We start from the raw sequence: 17,332 nt of genomic DNA on the forward strand, positions 1-17,332 counted from the left end.
GAAGGCTGAGATAAACTTTTAATATTTCTTTTTTTGAGACAGAGTCTTACTTTGTCGCTCAGGCTAGAGTGCAGTGGCGTGATCTTGGCTCACTGCAACCTCTACCTCCCAGGTTCAAGCGATTCTCCTGCCTCAGCTTCCCAAGTAGCTAGGATTACAGGCACCCACTACTGCGCCTGGCTAATTTTTGTATTTTTAGTAGAGATGGGGTTTCACCATCTTGGCTGGGCTGGTCTGGAACTTCTGACCACCCACCTGGATCCAATGTTTGCATTTTGAAAGCTATGTATATAACAAATAAATGGGGCTGGGGGTGATGGTGCATGGCAGTAATTCTATGCTTTGAGAGGCTGAGGCTGGCTGATTGCTTGAACCCAGGAGTTAAAGACCAGCCTGGGCAAGTAGTGAGACCCTGTCTCTACCAAAAAATACAAAAAAATTAGCTGGTGTGGCGGCAGGTGCTATAGTCCCAGCTACTTGGGAGGCTGAGGCAGGAGATCACCTCAATGTAGGAGGTTGAGGCTATAGTGACCTGTGATTGTGCCACTACACACCAGCCTGGGGCACAGAGCAAGACCTTCTTCTTCTTCTTTTTTTTTTTTTTAAAAAAAGGATAAATCATAGCATATTTCTATAGTGCAATACTACACAGCAATAAAAAATGAACTACTTCCAACACAACCATATAGATGAATTTTGGATTCATTTTGTTTATGTTGTGAATTTATGAATAAATTTTTTCCCACATGGATAGAGAATTGTCCCAGCACTATTTCCTAAATAGTGCATATTAATTTCCCTCTAATTTGTAATGCCACCTCTGCTACATATTCAATTTTCTTTTTTTAATGAAAAAAAATTTTTTTACTTTTTTTTTTTTTTTTTTAAGAGATAGGGTCTTGCTGTGTTGCCCAGAATAAAGTGCAGTGATACATTTTTAGCTCACTGTAACCTTAGATTTCTGGTCTTAAGGGATCCTCCTGCCACACCTTCCTCAGTAGCTGGGACTACAGGCATGCATCACCACTCCTGGCTATTATTTACTTACTTACTTACTTACTTACTTATTTATTTTGAGGCAGAGTCTCATTCTGTCACCCAGGCTGGAGTGCACTGGTGTGATCTCAGCTCACTGCAACCTTCGCCTCCCAGGTTCAGGCAGTTCTTGTGCCTCAGCCCCCTGAGTAGCTGGGACCACAAGCATGCCACCATGCTATCTCACTTTTTGTAGTTTTTTTGTAGAGATGGGGTTTTGTGATATTGCCCAGGCTGGTCTCGAGCTCCTGAGCTCAAGTGACCCATCTGCCTCGGCCTTTCAAGTGCTGGATTACAAGCATGAGCCATCCATACCTGGCTTGATTTTTTTTATGTTTTGTAGAGACTGGGTCTCACTATGTTACGTAGGCTGGTCTTGAACTCCTGGCTTCAGGTGATCTTCTCACCTTGTCCTCCTGAAGCACTGGGATTATAAGGGTGAACCACCAAATCCAGCCCCTCTAATTTTCATATATGTGTGAATTTATTTCTGAACTTGATTCTGTTGTACCATTCTGTTTCTCTAATTTGTCACATTTGTTAATTACTGACTTAAGAAAAGTGCTTATATATATTAGGGCATATCCCTCACTTCATTATTTTCCTTTGGAATTGTATCAGCTGTCGTTTGTTTTACTCTGCCATTTGAATTTTAGAATTAGCTTATAATCTCTAGGAAATGTTTTGCTGGAATTTTTATTGGAATTGCATTGCATTTATGGATTAATTTGGAAAGAATGTATTTACATTATGAAGTTTTTCTATTCATGAGAATATACAGTTATTTATTCTATCATTCAGTAAAATTTTATAATTTTATTTTTAAAAGATTTAGATGCTTTTGGTTAGACTTATTCTTAGGTAGCTTAAAGTTTCTGTTTCCATTACAAATGATATATTTTTAAAATTCCATTTTTAATTGTTATTGCTATATAAAACTGGTGGTTACTTTTTAAAATTTATAATTGTCTTGTCAACCACCTTGTTGAATTATTTTACAGGTTTGCCCACATATTATCTTAAATTTTCCATGTAGATAATCATATTGTCTGAATAATGATTGGTTTCTTTCTTTCCCCATTTCTTTCTAATTTCTTCATGTTTCTATTTCTTACTATGCTGGCTCATACTTCAGTGCATTGTTTATCACAGGCAATGAAAAAGACATCCTGGTTTTATTGGTTACTTTAAAGGAGTAATTACTAGTATTGCACCCTTTATTGAGATGTTTGCTGTAGTTAAAAATTATTTTTTAATTAACAACTTTATTGAGCTGTAGTTCACATGCTTAAAATTTACCTTTTTAAAGTGGGTTCTGTGGGTTATGATTAGTTATTTTTATTTGATTAAGAAAATTTTCCCTTTATGATTAGTTATTTTTATTTGATTAAGAAAATTTTCCCCAATTCCAATAGGCTAAGAAATTAATCACTATGATTATCAAAATTTTTAGAAATTAACTTTTACCAAAGTAGTATACCTGTAGAATTTAAAGAGTCAGTTAGTTCTGTTGAGAAAAGCATTCTTCTGACTAACTCCTCAATCCCAATTCTCACTTTGGAGTATACTTTTGTCTTAATAGTGGTTTCTTCTGTTATTTAGCTGCATTTAAAAAAATAACGTGGGTTCTGCTTCTTTTGAGTTTTCAATTTTAGATGTTCTCTGTTGATTTCCTGTTAAGTATAATGATGATTTAGCTTCTTTAGACACGCATACCCTCACATACATTTCCCTCTCTCTCTCTCTCTCTCTCTCTCTCACACACACACACACTCACACACACACACACACTCACTCACTCTTGTGCTCTCTCTCTCTCTTCCTCCTATGCTTCCTGCTTTTCTGCCCCTTTTTCTTCTCTCCCTCTACTCTCTATTCTGCCAATATAGTTATATTGATATTCAGTGTGGATATCATCACATGTATGTATTATTATAGCTCATGACAGTAATGTCATGTAGCTTACTTGATTATATTTTTATACAACTTTATGTTTCCTAAGGAACCATAATTAACTATTTATTTTTTCATTGCTTAGTTTTCTATTTTTCTACCCCCAACCCAGGTGCCAATGTTTAGGTAACCTGCCTGGAATTGAGCTTGGTGTACTCTTATGATTCAATATGTAGGATTTCATTTAGTCCTTCTCTTTTTAGTACAGCGCCTCACTGTTAGTAGTTTGTATTTTCTATATTTTATCAGAATAAATTGCCAGTGTTCTGCCAGTGTTGGAGAAGAATATTAGCCTTGATGTAAGGTGTTGCTGAGTGGACTTCATTTTTCAAAAAGAATGATTTGATATTTGTATTCCATTGCAGGGCTGAATATTTTTCCAAGTTCATGTCATCTTTCTTGTTTGTTCTTTGTTCGTTTTTTTTTTAAGGTCTTTGTGCTTATTTGTATTCTTTAATATTTTGTTCAGTGAAGGGGGATTTTTCATTATAGATTTGTGTTGTTTCATGATATGTCTGAATATTAAAATGTATCTTTCTTATTTATCCTATTTCCCTGTTTTATTTTCATTGAACACATTTTATTGGCAAACGTCAGCGTTGTCACCAGTGTCTTTTATTGCTTCAGTATTCAGAATTTTCTCTTTTACAATGAGGGAAACATACTCTTCTGTTTTCTTATAATTTTTTCTTAATGTCCACACTTCCATCCATATTAAAACTTATAAGTCATGAAAAGACGAATGAGCCAGTTAACATACAGTTTCTTATTTAGCATGTATTGTTTCCTTAAGTCATTTAATTTTGCTTGTGATGTAGTCATATTATTCTCAGCATCAGAATTACTCCCTGGAAATAATTCATGGATTTAAGGCAGCATATCAACACTTTAAAGCCCTTTGGAGAAGCCATTTGCTACATTTTAATTTAATTCTTTATTTCTGAAAGGCATCAAATAATACCCTGATTGTCTGAGAAGTAATGACTCTTCAAAATGCCTACTTATTATTAAAGATTCTTTGACTCTGAGGAGAATTTTGCTAATATGGCAATCTAAAATTAATATTATTAGCATTGTGCATTAATAATTGTCTTAGTCTGTTTGTATTGCTATAAAAAAATACCTGAGGCTGGGTAACTTATAAAGAAAAGAGGTTGATTTGGTTCACAGTTCTGCAAGTTGCACAAGAAGCATAGCACCAGCATCTACTTTTGAAGACCTTAGCCTGCTTCCACTCATGGCAAAAGGTGAAGGGGAGCTGGTTTGTGCAGATCACAAGGCAAGAGAATGGGGAGGGGGGAGAGAGAGAGAGAAAGAAGGGAGGGAGGTGTCAGGCTCCTTTTAACAACCAGCTCTCATGAGAACTAATAGAGCACTAACTCACCTCCTCTCCACCTAGGGAGGGTGTTAATCTATTGACCCCAAACTTCCTGTTATGCCCCACTTCCATTATTGGGGATCAAATTTCAATATGAGATTTGAAGTTAGAGTGTCAAACCATAGCAATTCTGTTTACCTAAAATTTCAATGCATGTTTTGTCTGGGTTTCATTATATTTTTGAGAAGTTACTTTTTCTGATTTCCTCCCAACCCCTCTATACTTAATATGGTAATTTCTTATAGGGACATTTTTCTGCTGTTCTTCAGAAAGAGGAAAAGATCTCACCAATTTATAGTAAAGAGGAGGCAAGAGAAGTGCCAATTATTAGTGCATCAACTCAAATAATGCTTAAAGGACTTTTTATGGTTCTTGACTACCTTTTTAGGCAAAACAGCAGGTAAGTGAAGATAACTGCTGTGTATTTTCCTTTTAAAAATAGCCTAATTTGGGTGCTAGCATGTGTTTAATACATACCAATTTGGGGTGAGTAAATAGGAGAACTGAAAATAAGTGTTATAGATATTATTATATATTTGCTCTTATTGACACAGACTTAGAGGAATTGAAATTAGTCTGGTGTTTTTTTGAGATGGGGTGAGGGGGACACTTGCTCTGCCACCCAGGCTGAAGTTCAGTTGGATGATGACAGCTCACTGCAGCCTTGACCTCCTGGGCTTAAGCAGTCCTCCCACCTGTTTCCTGAGTAGCTGGGATTACAGGTGTGCATCACTCATATCCAGCTAATTTTTTAATTTTTTTTTTTTTTTTTTTTTTGGTAGAGATGAGATCTCACTATGTTGACCAGCATGGTCTTGAACTCCTGACCTCAAGTGATCCTCCCACCTCAGCCTCCCAAAGTGTTAGGATTATAAGCATGAGCCCACGCCTGGCCAAAATTAGTCTTTTGTATTAATGAATATTGAAATCATTAAATAAATATATTTAATTAATGTTAATTAAATATTAATTAATTAATATTAAATTGTTATCTTCTGTTGCTAAAGTTTTGTTATGTTCCTACAGTGTCAGAAAGTCTTTTTTTTTGTGACAAACTGTGGAAAATGAAAAACAACCAACTCCTCTTATCCTATCACTTAAGTTATAGTAGTCCCTAGCTCTGGTATTTTTTTGTTTATTTTATTGTGGTAAAATATACATAAAATATACCATTTTAACCATTTTACATATACAACTCAGTGCCATTAAATATAGTATATTTGCAATGTTGTACATTGTACTCATTTCCAGAAATTTTTTATCATTCCAAACAGGAATTCTGTACCCGTGAAATAATAACTCCCTAGAGTCTTTCCCTTCATCCCCTGCTAACCTATATTCTGTTTCCATCTTACGAACTTATCTTTTCTAGCTATTTCACATAAGAGCAATCAAACATTATTTGTCCTTTTGTGTCTGGCTTAATTCACTTAGCACAGTGTTTTCAGGGTTCATTTATGTAGTAGCATATCAGAATTTTGTTTGTTTCTGTGGCTGAATAATCCATATTATTCAAAATGTGGTACACATATACCACATTTTGTTAATTTATTATTATGTTAATGAACATTTGGATTGTTTTCATTTTTTGCCTATTGTGAACAATGCTACTATGAACGTTGGTATACAAATATCTTTTCTGCTTTCAGTTCTTCTGGGTGTATATACATACCTAGCAGTGGAATTGCAGGATCATATGGTAGTGCTACATTTAACTTTTTAAGGACTCGGCATACTGTTTTCCATAGCAACTGCACTATTTTGCATTCCCATTAGCAATGCACAAGGGTTTCAATTTCTCCACATCCATGTCAACAGTCTGTATAGCAGCATATATCTGAATTGTTGTTTTGCCAACACTTTTTATTTTGTTTTTTGTATAATAGCCTTCCTAATAGGTATCAAGTGGTATCTCCTGGTTTTTATTTGTATTTCCTAATGACTAGAGATATTGAGAATCTTTTCTTGTGCTTTATTGGTCAATTGTATGTCTTTTTTGGAGAAATATCTATCATGGCCAAATCTGATGTCATGAAGATTTCCCCTTTGTTTTCTTTTAAGAGTTTTACAGTTTTTGGCTCCCTGTAGTTTTATAAGATTCTCTCCACAGTTGTTAAGTTCACAGTTTTAATTTTGAGATCTAATCTCTCCAGGAGTGAAATCAATAATGAAATACTATAGTGAAGACATGGTAAAGAATACCACATTTTATTCTTTTTAAGCTTAGCCATTTTCTAGATTCTTATTGAAAGTAGTTATAAACTGGATGGGATCACAGATATCATCTGGTTCAGTACCTTCATTAAAAGTAGATGAAGGCTGAGACTCAGGTTTCAAAGAAATGTAAAAATTTTATACTTAGCTGCTAACACTTTCAAAACTTTAAGTAAAACTTATCTTCCTATTTTCTCATGTAATAAAAAAGTATAACCCACCTTTTAGCTCCTTTAACCATAATACTGTTTTCTATTTTGTAACTAATCATATAGTAGAGAATGCAGAGAGCTCTGGACTGGGAGTTAGGAGGCCTGGATTTTAATCCTGCTTCTGCCGTGACATATATAATGTTTGAAAATGAGGTTAGAAAGTAGCTGGTAAAAGATAGATGGTTAGATGATTGCTGATATTCCCTCTGAGAATCAGTTGATTCTAGGATTTAATGGCTTAATTGATATCAGAATTACTGAATTTAATTAATGGTAAGGAGAATGTTATCTTTGAATGGGAAGGTACCAGCTCTTTCAAATGAGTTTTAATATAATCAGTTTTTATATTGCGTGTAGCTGGGTTATAGGTTTTATAAAGTTTTGCCATTTAATTAGCATTTTCTTTGCATCTAGATTTGCAGATGATTATAAAATTGCTATTCAACAGACTTACTCGTGGACAAATCAGATTGATATTTCAGATAAAAATGGGTGGTTGGTTCTACCAAAAAATAAGAAACGTTCACGACAAAAGACTGCAGTTCATGTGCTCAACTTTTGGTGCTTAAATCCAGCTGTGGTAAGCTCATCATATAAATGGAAATTTTGTCTTCTTGCTCAGTACCAGCATTTTAATGAACGTGGTTGACTCTTTTAAAGATAGTTGTTTTGTTTTTGTTGTTGTTTTTTTGAGGCAGGGTCTCACTCTTTCACCCACGCTGGAACGTAGTGGTGCAATCTCGGCTCACTGCAGCCTTGACCTCCTGGACTCAAGCGATTCTCCCATCTTAGCCTCCCAAGTAGCTGGGACTACAGGCATGCGCCACCATGGCCAGCTAATTTTTGTAATTTTTGTAGAGATAGGGTTTCAGCATATTGCCCAGGCTGATCTCAGACTCCTAGACTCAAGCATTCCTCCTGCTTCAGTCTTCCAAAGTACTGGGATTACAGGTATGAGCCACTTTGCCTAGTCTTTTTAAAGATAATTTTATATAGCTAATGTTATTTTCTTTTAGGCCTTTTCAGATATTAATGGCAAAGTTCGGACTATTGTTTTGACATCCGGTACATTATCGCCAATGAAATCCTTTTCGTCAGAACTTGGTGTTACATTTACTATCCAGCTGGAGGCTAATCATGTCATTAAAAATTCACAGGTTAGTTACTTTTTTTTGTTATTTTTGTTTGTTTTTGAAGGGCTTCAGTGTTTCTACTTCAATATAACTGTTTAAACAAGTTAGGAGGTACCTGAAGTGCCAGCAAGTAAATCTTGATAGGAAATTCAACATTCCAGTTTTACAATAAAAGAAAATCTGTCAACTACTTAATAGTTTGTCAACAGAAGGAAATAATCCAGTCACGGGATACAAAGGCTGTATTTCAGCTTCATTTAAATAAGTTTTAGTTTTAAAATGAAAACAAATTTTTGATTTCTTTAGTTCTCATTGTATAATTATTTGTGTTTATTTATTTATGAGACAGAGTCTTGCTCTGTTGCCCAGGCTGGAATGCAGTGGTGCTCTCTCAGCCAACTGCAATCTCTGCCTCCCGGGTTCAAGGAATTTTCCTACCTCAGCCTTCCGAGTAGCTGAGATTACAGGTGTGCGCCACATGCCCAACTAATTTTTTATTTATTTATTTATTTTTAGTAGAGACAGGGTTTCACCGTGTTGTCCAGGCTGGTCTCTAACTCCTGCCCTTAAATGATGTGTCTGCTTCAGCCCCACAAAGTGCTCAGATTACAGGCGTGAGCCACCATGCTCAACCTATTTATGTTTTATTTATTTATCTCTGTATTGTTATTTTTACTTTTATTTTTTGAGGTAAGGTTTTGCTCTGTCACCCCGGCTGGAGTGCAGTGGTGCGATCTTGGTTCACTGCAGCCTTCACCTCCCGGGTTCCAGTGATTCTCATGCCTCAGCCTCCCGAGTAGCTGGGATTATGGGTGTGTGCCACCATGCCTGGCTCATTTTTATGTTTTTAGTAGAAATGGGGTTTTGCCACATTGGCCAGGCTTTTTTTTATCTTTTTAGAGACCAGGTCTTGCTATGTTGCCTAGGCTGGTTTCAAACTCCTGGGCTCAAGCAGTCCTCCTGCCTCAGCCTCCTGAGTAGCTAGGACTTACAGGCATGTACTACCATGCCCAGCTTGTATAATTATTTATGCTTCTCTTTTCCATTAAACTACAATGTATCCTGTTTCTTCCATTTACATCCACATTTTTCCTCTGTGCCTGGATTAATAGCTGGTATTTGGCAAGTATTCAGCATGTTTGAATATGTGAAATGAATTAAAAGTACTCTTACAAATCCTATGATTTAGCATTCCAATGTTTTATAATGATGCCTAATAAATGTTATTTTAATTTTCATAGAAATGTATAGATTGTCATTTTTCATTATGCCTTCTGGTTTCTTTTATGAAGTGGTTAGCTATGGGCTTAACATCACCTATGTGCCTAACACAATGCTAGTTCTTTATTAAACTATGTATACAGGTTTATAGGTGGGAACATTTTTGGTTCTCACAATTACTGGGGAGCAACTATGGCATTTGGTAGTTGGGAACTAGAATGCTAAACTCCTATGTAGTTAAGAATTATGCTTTCCAAAATGCTAGAGTGTTCCCGTTGAGAATTGCAACTATGAACAGCAGTGAAGGAAGAATACATGTTCCACATTTTTGAGTTGCTTTCTTGAGGCACAGATAAATATGGGAATTTGGTAAATTAAGTATACGTTTTCTCGTAAGAATGTTATTACAGGCTCTGTGTTCTCAACCTACTGTACAAAAGTTCATTTAACCTATAATGTCACTGAATTATAATAATAATGGTAGTTGTGCCACTGGATTCTGTTATACTATAATATTTTCCCTAAACTTAATTTTTTTTAAATTTTAATTGTGGTAGAATATACATGACATAAAATTTACCATCTTAACCATTTTTGAGTATACAGCTCAGTCTTATTAAGCATGTACATATTGTTATGCAACCAATGTCAAGACTTTCTCCCCTTGAAAAACTGAAACTCTATTTCTATTAAGCAACTCTCCATTCCCTCCCTCTCCCCAGCTCCTGGTAACTACCCTTCTACTTTCTGTTTCTATGGACTTGATTACTATAGATACTTCATATAAGTGGAATCATAAATTATTTCTTTTTTGTGACTGGCTTATTTTACTTAGCATAGTGTCCTCAAGATTTGTCCATCTTGTAGATAATGTCTTCAGAGTTCATCTATGTTGTAGCATTTGCCAGAATTTCCTCTTTAAAGGTGAATAGTGTTTCTTGTGTGTATATGCCTTTGATATCATAATATATATATATTTAATCTTCCACTCCATTTCCTGGCATACAACTCCTAAAATCCTTACAACCTCCAAAGTGACATTTTGTATGCTAATGAGATGACTAATGTTAGGGGGCACTAGGTAGCATCAGGATGGGGGCTGGTTTATAGGAGAGTTGGGATTTTTGTACCCATTCCTTAACCTCTAGGGAGGGCTTGGGGGAGATGGTGCTAATGGTTAAGTTTATCCTGATGGCCAGTGGTTTAATCAGTCATGCCTACATATTGAAAACCTCCATAAAAACCTGGAAGGACAGGGTTCAGAGAGCTTCCAGATAGCTGAACACTTGCAGGTTCTGGAGAGTGGTGTGCCTGGGAATCAAAGCTCCGAGCCCCTTTGCACATACATCTCTTTATCTGTATCTTTTGTAATATCTTTTATAATCAGTAAATGTAGGTAAATGTGTCCCTGGGTTCTGTGAGCAGCTCTACCAAATTAATTGAACCCAAGCAGAGGGTTATAGGATATCCGATTTCTAGCTGATCAGTCAGAAGCACAAGTAAAACAATTGTGACTGGCAACAGAAATTGGCGTCAGTCTTGAGGACTGAGCCCTCAATCTCTGGGATCTGAAGTGATTTCCCAGTAGATAGTGTCAAAATTGAATTGAATTAGAGGACACCTAGTTGATGTCTGTTGCAGAGTTGATTGCTTGCTTGATATGTGGAGAAAACCTCCCAGACATTTAGTCATAGAAGTTTTCTATGTTGATTGTTGTGGCATGAGAGCAAAGGGAAAAGTTTATTTTTTTCTACTCAGTGCCACATTTTGATAATTCATTCATCCATTGATTCTCTCAACTGTATTTCAAAAAATTAAAAATTTCAAAAAAGTTGGAAAAATAATATAGTGAATATCTTTATATCCTTCACCTAGATTCATCACTTGTTAACATTTTGCAAAGTTTCTTCTCTCTTCATCTCTCTACATATAAGGGAGATAGAATTGCAAATAACTATAAAATGTAGTGGGTATGATTTTTCTATGACCAAGGATCTTTGAGCACCAATGAATTTTTGAAAGAGTAGTTCCTGTCATTTTTGAGACTTGCCTATGGCAAATTGTACTGGCCTTCATCCCCAGTATTTTGGAACTACCTGATTCTGCTGTTGGCATAGATTCATTTCACTTGTTCATTTATTCACCTAACAAAAATGTGTTACATGCTTAAATTTTGCAGAGCTATTAAGTAAATAGAGACAGGTACAACCTGTTTTGCTTTCAAAGAATTTTCACTCTAAGAAAATTTAGTGATCTGTCAAAAGCAAAACTGTTATATGTTAAATCTGTATACAATTAAAGGTAATTAAAAAACCGCAACAATTTAAAAATAAATTTTTGTTAAGCTTACTGCTTGATCTTTTATGTAAATACTTTCAAATAAATACTAATTTCCATGACTTTTTCAGGAATAACTCTAATGTAATTACATACTCATATTCTAGGTTTGGGTTGGTACCATTGGATCAGGCCCCAAGGGTCGGAATCTCTGTGCTACCTTCCAAAATACTGAAACATTTGAGTTCCAAGATGAAGTGGGAGCACTTTTATTATCTGTGTGCCAGACTGTGAGCCAAGGAATTTTGTGTTTTTTGCCATCTTACAAGGTAAGGGAATATTTGTTTCTTTTGGCTTTCATTAAGCATTTACATTTAAATATTGTCATGCTAATTTTAAAAATTACCACAGTAAGCTTCCTAGGGTCAGAGGTAACAAGGCAATAATTATAGTTTTCTAAACATCATATATTATTTTACTTATTTTTTGATTAAGATACTGCCTGATTGTCCTACCTCTGTTTTACTTAAAAGTCTGAAAGAGCAAGGCTGGACGTGGTAGCTCATGCCTTTAATCCCAGCAGTTTGGGAGACTGAGCCAGAAGGATCATTGGGGGCCAGGAGTTCGAGATCACTTTGGGGAACATGGTGAAACCCTGCCTCTGCAAAATACAAAAATTAGCGGGGTGTGGTGGCATACACCTATAGTCCCAACTACTTGGGAGGCTAAGGTGGGAGGATTGCCTGAGCCCAGGAGGTTGAGGTTACAGTGAGCCATGATTCCCCCACTTCACTTCAGTGTGGGCAATAGAATAAGATGGTCTCTAAAATAAAATAATCTGAAAGAATAAAAGTCTTCAAGCAATGTTAGTTATATAGAAGAAGTGTTTATGTGTACATTATTTTTATTTTTAGGGACAATTAGATATTTTCAGAGTTGAAAGAAAAGGAACATTCTTTTTTACTTTCATACATTACATTTCTGAATGTTTCATTAATCTAAGCCAAACTTTCTTTGTTGCCCTCATTTTACTTCATGTATCTGGCAAGAAGAATTTTGTTGTTTTTAGAGTCAGTCTGATTTTTAATTAATTTGAAATTATGTAGTATATTTTGGTCCTCCTAATATTCAAAGCATTGATGCCACATATAATTCCTGAAAGTAACATCACATTGTATTAAAATCTAACCTAAATACAATGTAGAGAAGTGGCATTCCTTTCTCTTTTTTTTCCACAGGAAGTTATACCTCTAAGGACAGAAGCATTTGAAGCAATCTGTTTGAATCACAGTATTGATACTTTTGACTCTTCTATTGTCTTTCTGTACATATGTACTTTGAAAGCTAGGGATACACTAAAACAATTAGTCTCTTGTAGATAAAGGGTTTGTTTTCAAAAATAGACAATCAGATAATTTTTTACAAGAATATCTGAAAATATAATGGACATAAACATTAAAAAAATTTTTTAATATTGCGTTTTAGGTTTTGGGGTACATGTGAAGAACATGCAGGATTGTTGCATAGGTACATACAGGGCTATGTGGTTTGCTGCCTTCTGGCATTACTCCCCATGTTATCCCTCCCCAACCTCCCACCCCCTGCTGTCCCTCCCCTAGTTCCCTCCCACAGACCTCAGTGTGTGATGCTTCCTTTCCTGTGACCATGTGCATTGTTCAGCACCGCCTATGAGTGAGAACATGCTGTGTTTGATTTTCTGTTCTTGTGTCAGTTTGCTGAGAATGATGATTTCCAGGTTCATCCATGTCCCTACAAAGGACATGAACTCATCGTTTTTTATGGCTACATAATATTCCATGGTGTATATGTGCCACATTTTCCCTGTCCAGCCTATCATCGATGGGCATTTGGGTTGGTTTCAGGTCTTTGCTATTGTAAACAGTGCCACAATGAACGTATGTATGCATGTGTCTTTATAATAGAACGACATATAATCCTTTGGATATATACCCAGTAATGAGATTACTGGGTCAAATGAAATTTATATTTCTAGGTCCTTGAGAAATTGCCACAGTGTCTTCCACAATAGTTGAACTAATTTACACTCCCACCAACAGTGTAAAAGTGTTCCTATTTCTCCACATCCTCTCCAGCATCTGTTGTCTCCAGATTTTTTAACGATCGCCATTCTAACTGGCGTGAGATGGTATCTCAGTGTGGTCTTGATTTGCATTTCTCTAATGACCAACGATGATGAGCATTTTTTCATATGTTTGTTGGCCTCACGTATGTCTTCTTTTGAAAATTGTCGGCCTTTGGACTTCTCTGGGGCCAGCAGCCGCCCGACCAGGGGCCCGGGGCTACGGGGTCAGCCGACTACCATGGGCTCCGTGTCCAACCAACAGTTTGCAGGTGGCTGTGCCAAGGCGGCAGAAGAGGCGCCCAAGGAGGTGCCGGAGGACGCGGCCCGGGCGGCGGACGCGCCTCAGCTGCTGCACGGTGCAGGCATCTGTAAGTGGTTCAACGTGCGCATGGGGTTCGGCTTCCTGTCCATGACCACCCGCGCCGGGGTCGTGGTTGACCCCTCAGTGGACGTCTCTGTGCACCAGAGTAAGCTGCACATGGAGGGCTTCCGGAGCTTGAAGGAGGGTGAGGCCGTGGAGTTCACCTTTAAAAAGTCAGCCAAGGGTCTGGAGTCCATCCGTGTCACTGGACGTGGTGGGGTGTTCTGTATTGGGAGCGAGAGGTGGCCAAAGGGGAAGAACATGCAGAAGCGCAGATCAAAAGGAGACAGGTGCTACAACTGTGGAGGTCTAGACCATCATGCCAAGGAATGCAAGCTGCCACCCCAGCCCAAGAAGTGCCACTTCTGCCAGAGCATCAGCCATATGGTAGCCTCATGTCCACTGAAGGCCCAGCAGGCTCCTAGCGCACAGGGAAAGCCAACGTACTTTCGGGAGGAAGAAGAAGAAATCCACAGCCCTGCCCTGCTCCCGGAGGCCCAGAATTGAGCCCCAATGGGTGGGGGCTATTCTTTTGCTATCAGGGAGTTTTGAGGAGCAGGCAGAGTGGAGAAAGTGGGAATAGGGTACATTGGGGCTAGTTGGCACTGCCATATATCTCAGGCTGGGGTTCACACCATCACCCTTTCTTCCCTCTAGGTTGGGGGAAAGGGTGAGTCAAAGGAACTCCATCCATGGTCTGTCCAAATGCAAGTGAGGGTTCTGGGGGCGACCAGGAGGGAATCACCCTACAACCTGCATGCTTTATCTGAGGCTCCATCCCCAGAATTTCCAGCTTTTGAAAGTGGCCTGGATAGGGAAGTTGTTTTCCTTTTAAAGAAGGATGTATAATAATAATTCCCATGCCAGAGTGAAATGATTAAGTATAAGACCAGATTCATGGAGCCAAGCCACTATATTCTGTGGAAGGGAATCTCTCAGGAATAAGGCAGTTTTGTTTTTTTTTCCCCACATCTTGTATCCTCATACCCACTTTTGGGATAGGGTGCTGGCAACTGTCCCAAGCAATGGGTAGTGATGATGGCAAAAAGGGTGTTTGGGGGAACAGCTGCAGACCTGCTGCTCCTACACTCACCCCGCCCCGTTCTGGGTCAATGTGATTTTATTTATTTGCTCCCTTGGATACTGCACCTTGGGTCCCACTTTCTCCAGGTTGCCAACTGCACTAGCTGTGTGCGAATGACGTATCTTGTGCATTTTAACTTTTTTTTCCTTAATATAAATATTCTGGTTTTGTATTTTTGTATATTTTAATCTAAGGCCCTCATTTCCTGCACTGTGTTCTCAGTTACATGAGCAATCTCAGGGATAAGTCAGCAGCAGCTCCAGGTCTGCACAGCAGGAATACTTTTGGTGTTTTTGCCACCGTGGAGAGCAACTATTTGGAGTGCACAGCCTATTGAACTACCTCATTTTTGCCAATGAGAGCTGGCTTTTCTGCCATAGTGTCCTCTTGAAACCCCCTCTGCCTTGAAAATGTTTTATGGGAGACTAGGTTTTAACTGGGTTGCCCCATGACTTTATTGCCTCCTACTAGAAAATTGGAAATTAGTCTAAACAGGAAATGGTGGTGCAGAGAGGCTAGGAGAGGCTGGGCCAGGTGAGAGACCCAGAGAGGAAGCCAAGATTAGGTGAGGGTTGTCTAATCCTAGGGGCACAGGACGTCCTTTACATCCCAGATCCATTCTTCACCAGATTAGACGAGGCCTACCATGCACAACAGGGTGTGTGCGTTCATAAAACTGGAGTTGGTAAGGATAAGTTTTAAGACCAGTACCCCTGTACTTAATCCTGTGCTGTTAAGGGATGGCTACATGAAGTAAGGTCTAAAATCCTAAACCTGTCAAAATTCTTGGGTTCCAGGAAGACACACAAGCAGGGCTTTGTGGTGCCTGGAGCCCGTGTCCTGCCCTGCTGCAGTAGTGATTAGTAGTGTCATGGTAGCTAAAGGAGAAAAGGGGGTTTCATTTACATGCTGTGAGATCACAGCAAACCTACCTCACTGTGTTGAAATGGGACAAATGCAATAGAACACATTGGGTGGTGTGTGTCTGATCCCGGGTTCTTGTCTCCCCTAAATACCGCCCCCCTCTAGTTATTGTATTTGTCTGGGCTTTGTAGGACTTCACTAATTTGGTGATTGCTAGGTGGCCTAGTTTGTGTAAATATAATGTATTGGTCTTTCTTCCTGTTCTTTGGGGTTTTGTTTACAAACTTTTTTGTATTGAGAGAAAAATAGCCAAAGCATCTTTGACAGAAGGTTCTGCACCAGGCAACAAGATCTGAAACATTAGTTTGAGGGGCCCTCTTCTTAAAGTGGGGATCTTGAACCATCCTTTCTTTTGTATTCCTCCTTACCTATCAGACCAGATCTTCTGTCCTAAAAACGTGTCTTCCACCCTGCCCTCTTTTCTGTTCACCCCCAAAAGAAAACCTACACACCCACACTCGTACACATTTAATGCTTGGAGTGTCTCCACAACTTTTAAACAATGTATGCAAAAATCCGGAAGAAGCTAGAAACCCTCCATTCCTTGTTCCAGCCTCCTGAATCAAGACCAATAGATTTGTTTTGGTGAGCCACCATGTCCGGCCGACCATTTCATGATGTATTCATGACAAATACTTAAGACACTGCTGTAGGCCAGGCGTGGTGCCTCACGCCTGTAATCCCAGTACTTTGGGCGGCCAAGGTAGGTGGATCACGAGGTCAGGAGTTCAAGACCATCCTGGCCAACACAGTGAAACCCCATCTCTACTAAAATACAAAAAATTAGCCAGGCATGGTGGTGTGTGCCTGTAATCCCAGCTACTCAGGAGGCGGAGGCAGGGGAATCACTTGAAACTGGGCGGTAGAGGTTGCAGTAAATTGAGATCGTGCCACTCTACTCCAGCCTGGGTGACAGAGCAAGACTCCGTCTCAAAAAAAAAAAAAGACACTGCTGTATTTTAGATGGATCAAACCTACTTAATTTTTAATCCTAAAGTAGAGAGATGCAATTGGGGGCCTTCCATGTAGAAAGTGGGGTCAGGAGGCCAAGAAAGGGAATATGAATGTATATCCAAGTCACTCAGGAACTTTTATGCAGGTGCTAGAAACTTATGTCAAAGTGGCCACAAGATTGTTTAATAGGAGACGAACGAATGTAACTCCATGTTTACTGCTAGAAACCAAAGCTTTGTGTAAAATCTTGAATTTATGGGAGGGAGGGTAGGAAAGCCTGTACCTGTCTATCCTTCTCCTGATCCCTTTCCCTCATTCCTAAACTGCAGGAGATTGAGCCCCTTTGGGCTTTGGTGACCCCATCACTGGGGTGTGTTTATTTGATGGTTGATTTTGCTGTACTGGGTATTTCCAATTTTCTAATCATTTATTAACACATGCTGACTCTTCCTTTCCATTCTCCTTTCCCTGGGAAAATACAA

General features: G+C 38.4%; 2 protein-coding genes across 2 annotated transcripts in view; both read left to right on the top strand.

The window, feature by feature from the left end:
- The window catches only part of BRIP1 (BRCA1 interacting protein C-terminal helicase 1), a 152,062-nt gene that overhangs the window by 66,059 nt on the left and 68,671 nt on the right, over positions 1–17,332 (top strand). Inside the window, exons 9-12 of the mRNA XM_037742445.1 lie at positions 4,612–4,766; positions 7,207–7,372; positions 7,809–7,949; positions 11,591–11,752. Coding sequence (XP_037598373.1) covers positions 4,612–4,766; positions 7,207–7,372; positions 7,809–7,949; positions 11,591–11,752 — 624 coding nt within the window. The remainder of the gene's footprint in view (positions 1–4,611; positions 4,767–7,206; positions 7,373–7,808; positions 7,950–11,590; positions 11,753–17,332) is intronic.
- On the top strand, positions 13,694–15,417 carry LOC108312083 (protein lin-28 homolog A-like). Its single transcript, XM_037742482.1, has one exon. The coding sequence runs from the start codon at positions 13,766–13,768 to the stop codon at positions 14,393–14,395; it is 630 nt and encodes a 209-aa protein (XP_037598410.1). The 5' UTR covers positions 13,694–13,765; the 3' UTR covers positions 14,396–15,417.

Source organism: Cebus imitator, unplaced genomic scaffold (assembly GCF_001604975.1).
Source record: "Cebus imitator isolate Cc_AM_T3 unplaced genomic scaffold, Cebus_imitator-1.0 Scaffold121, whole genome shotgun sequence".
In the NCBI taxonomy this organism is placed as follows: Eukaryota; Metazoa; Chordata; class Mammalia; order Primates; family Cebidae; genus Cebus; species Cebus imitator.

Bases quoted from the DNA above. Each gene is read 5' to 3' on its own strand.
- LOC108312083 (XM_037742482.1), top strand. From the start codon at position 13,766: ATGGGCTCCGTGTCCAACCAACAGTTTGCAGGTGGCTGTGCCAAGGCG.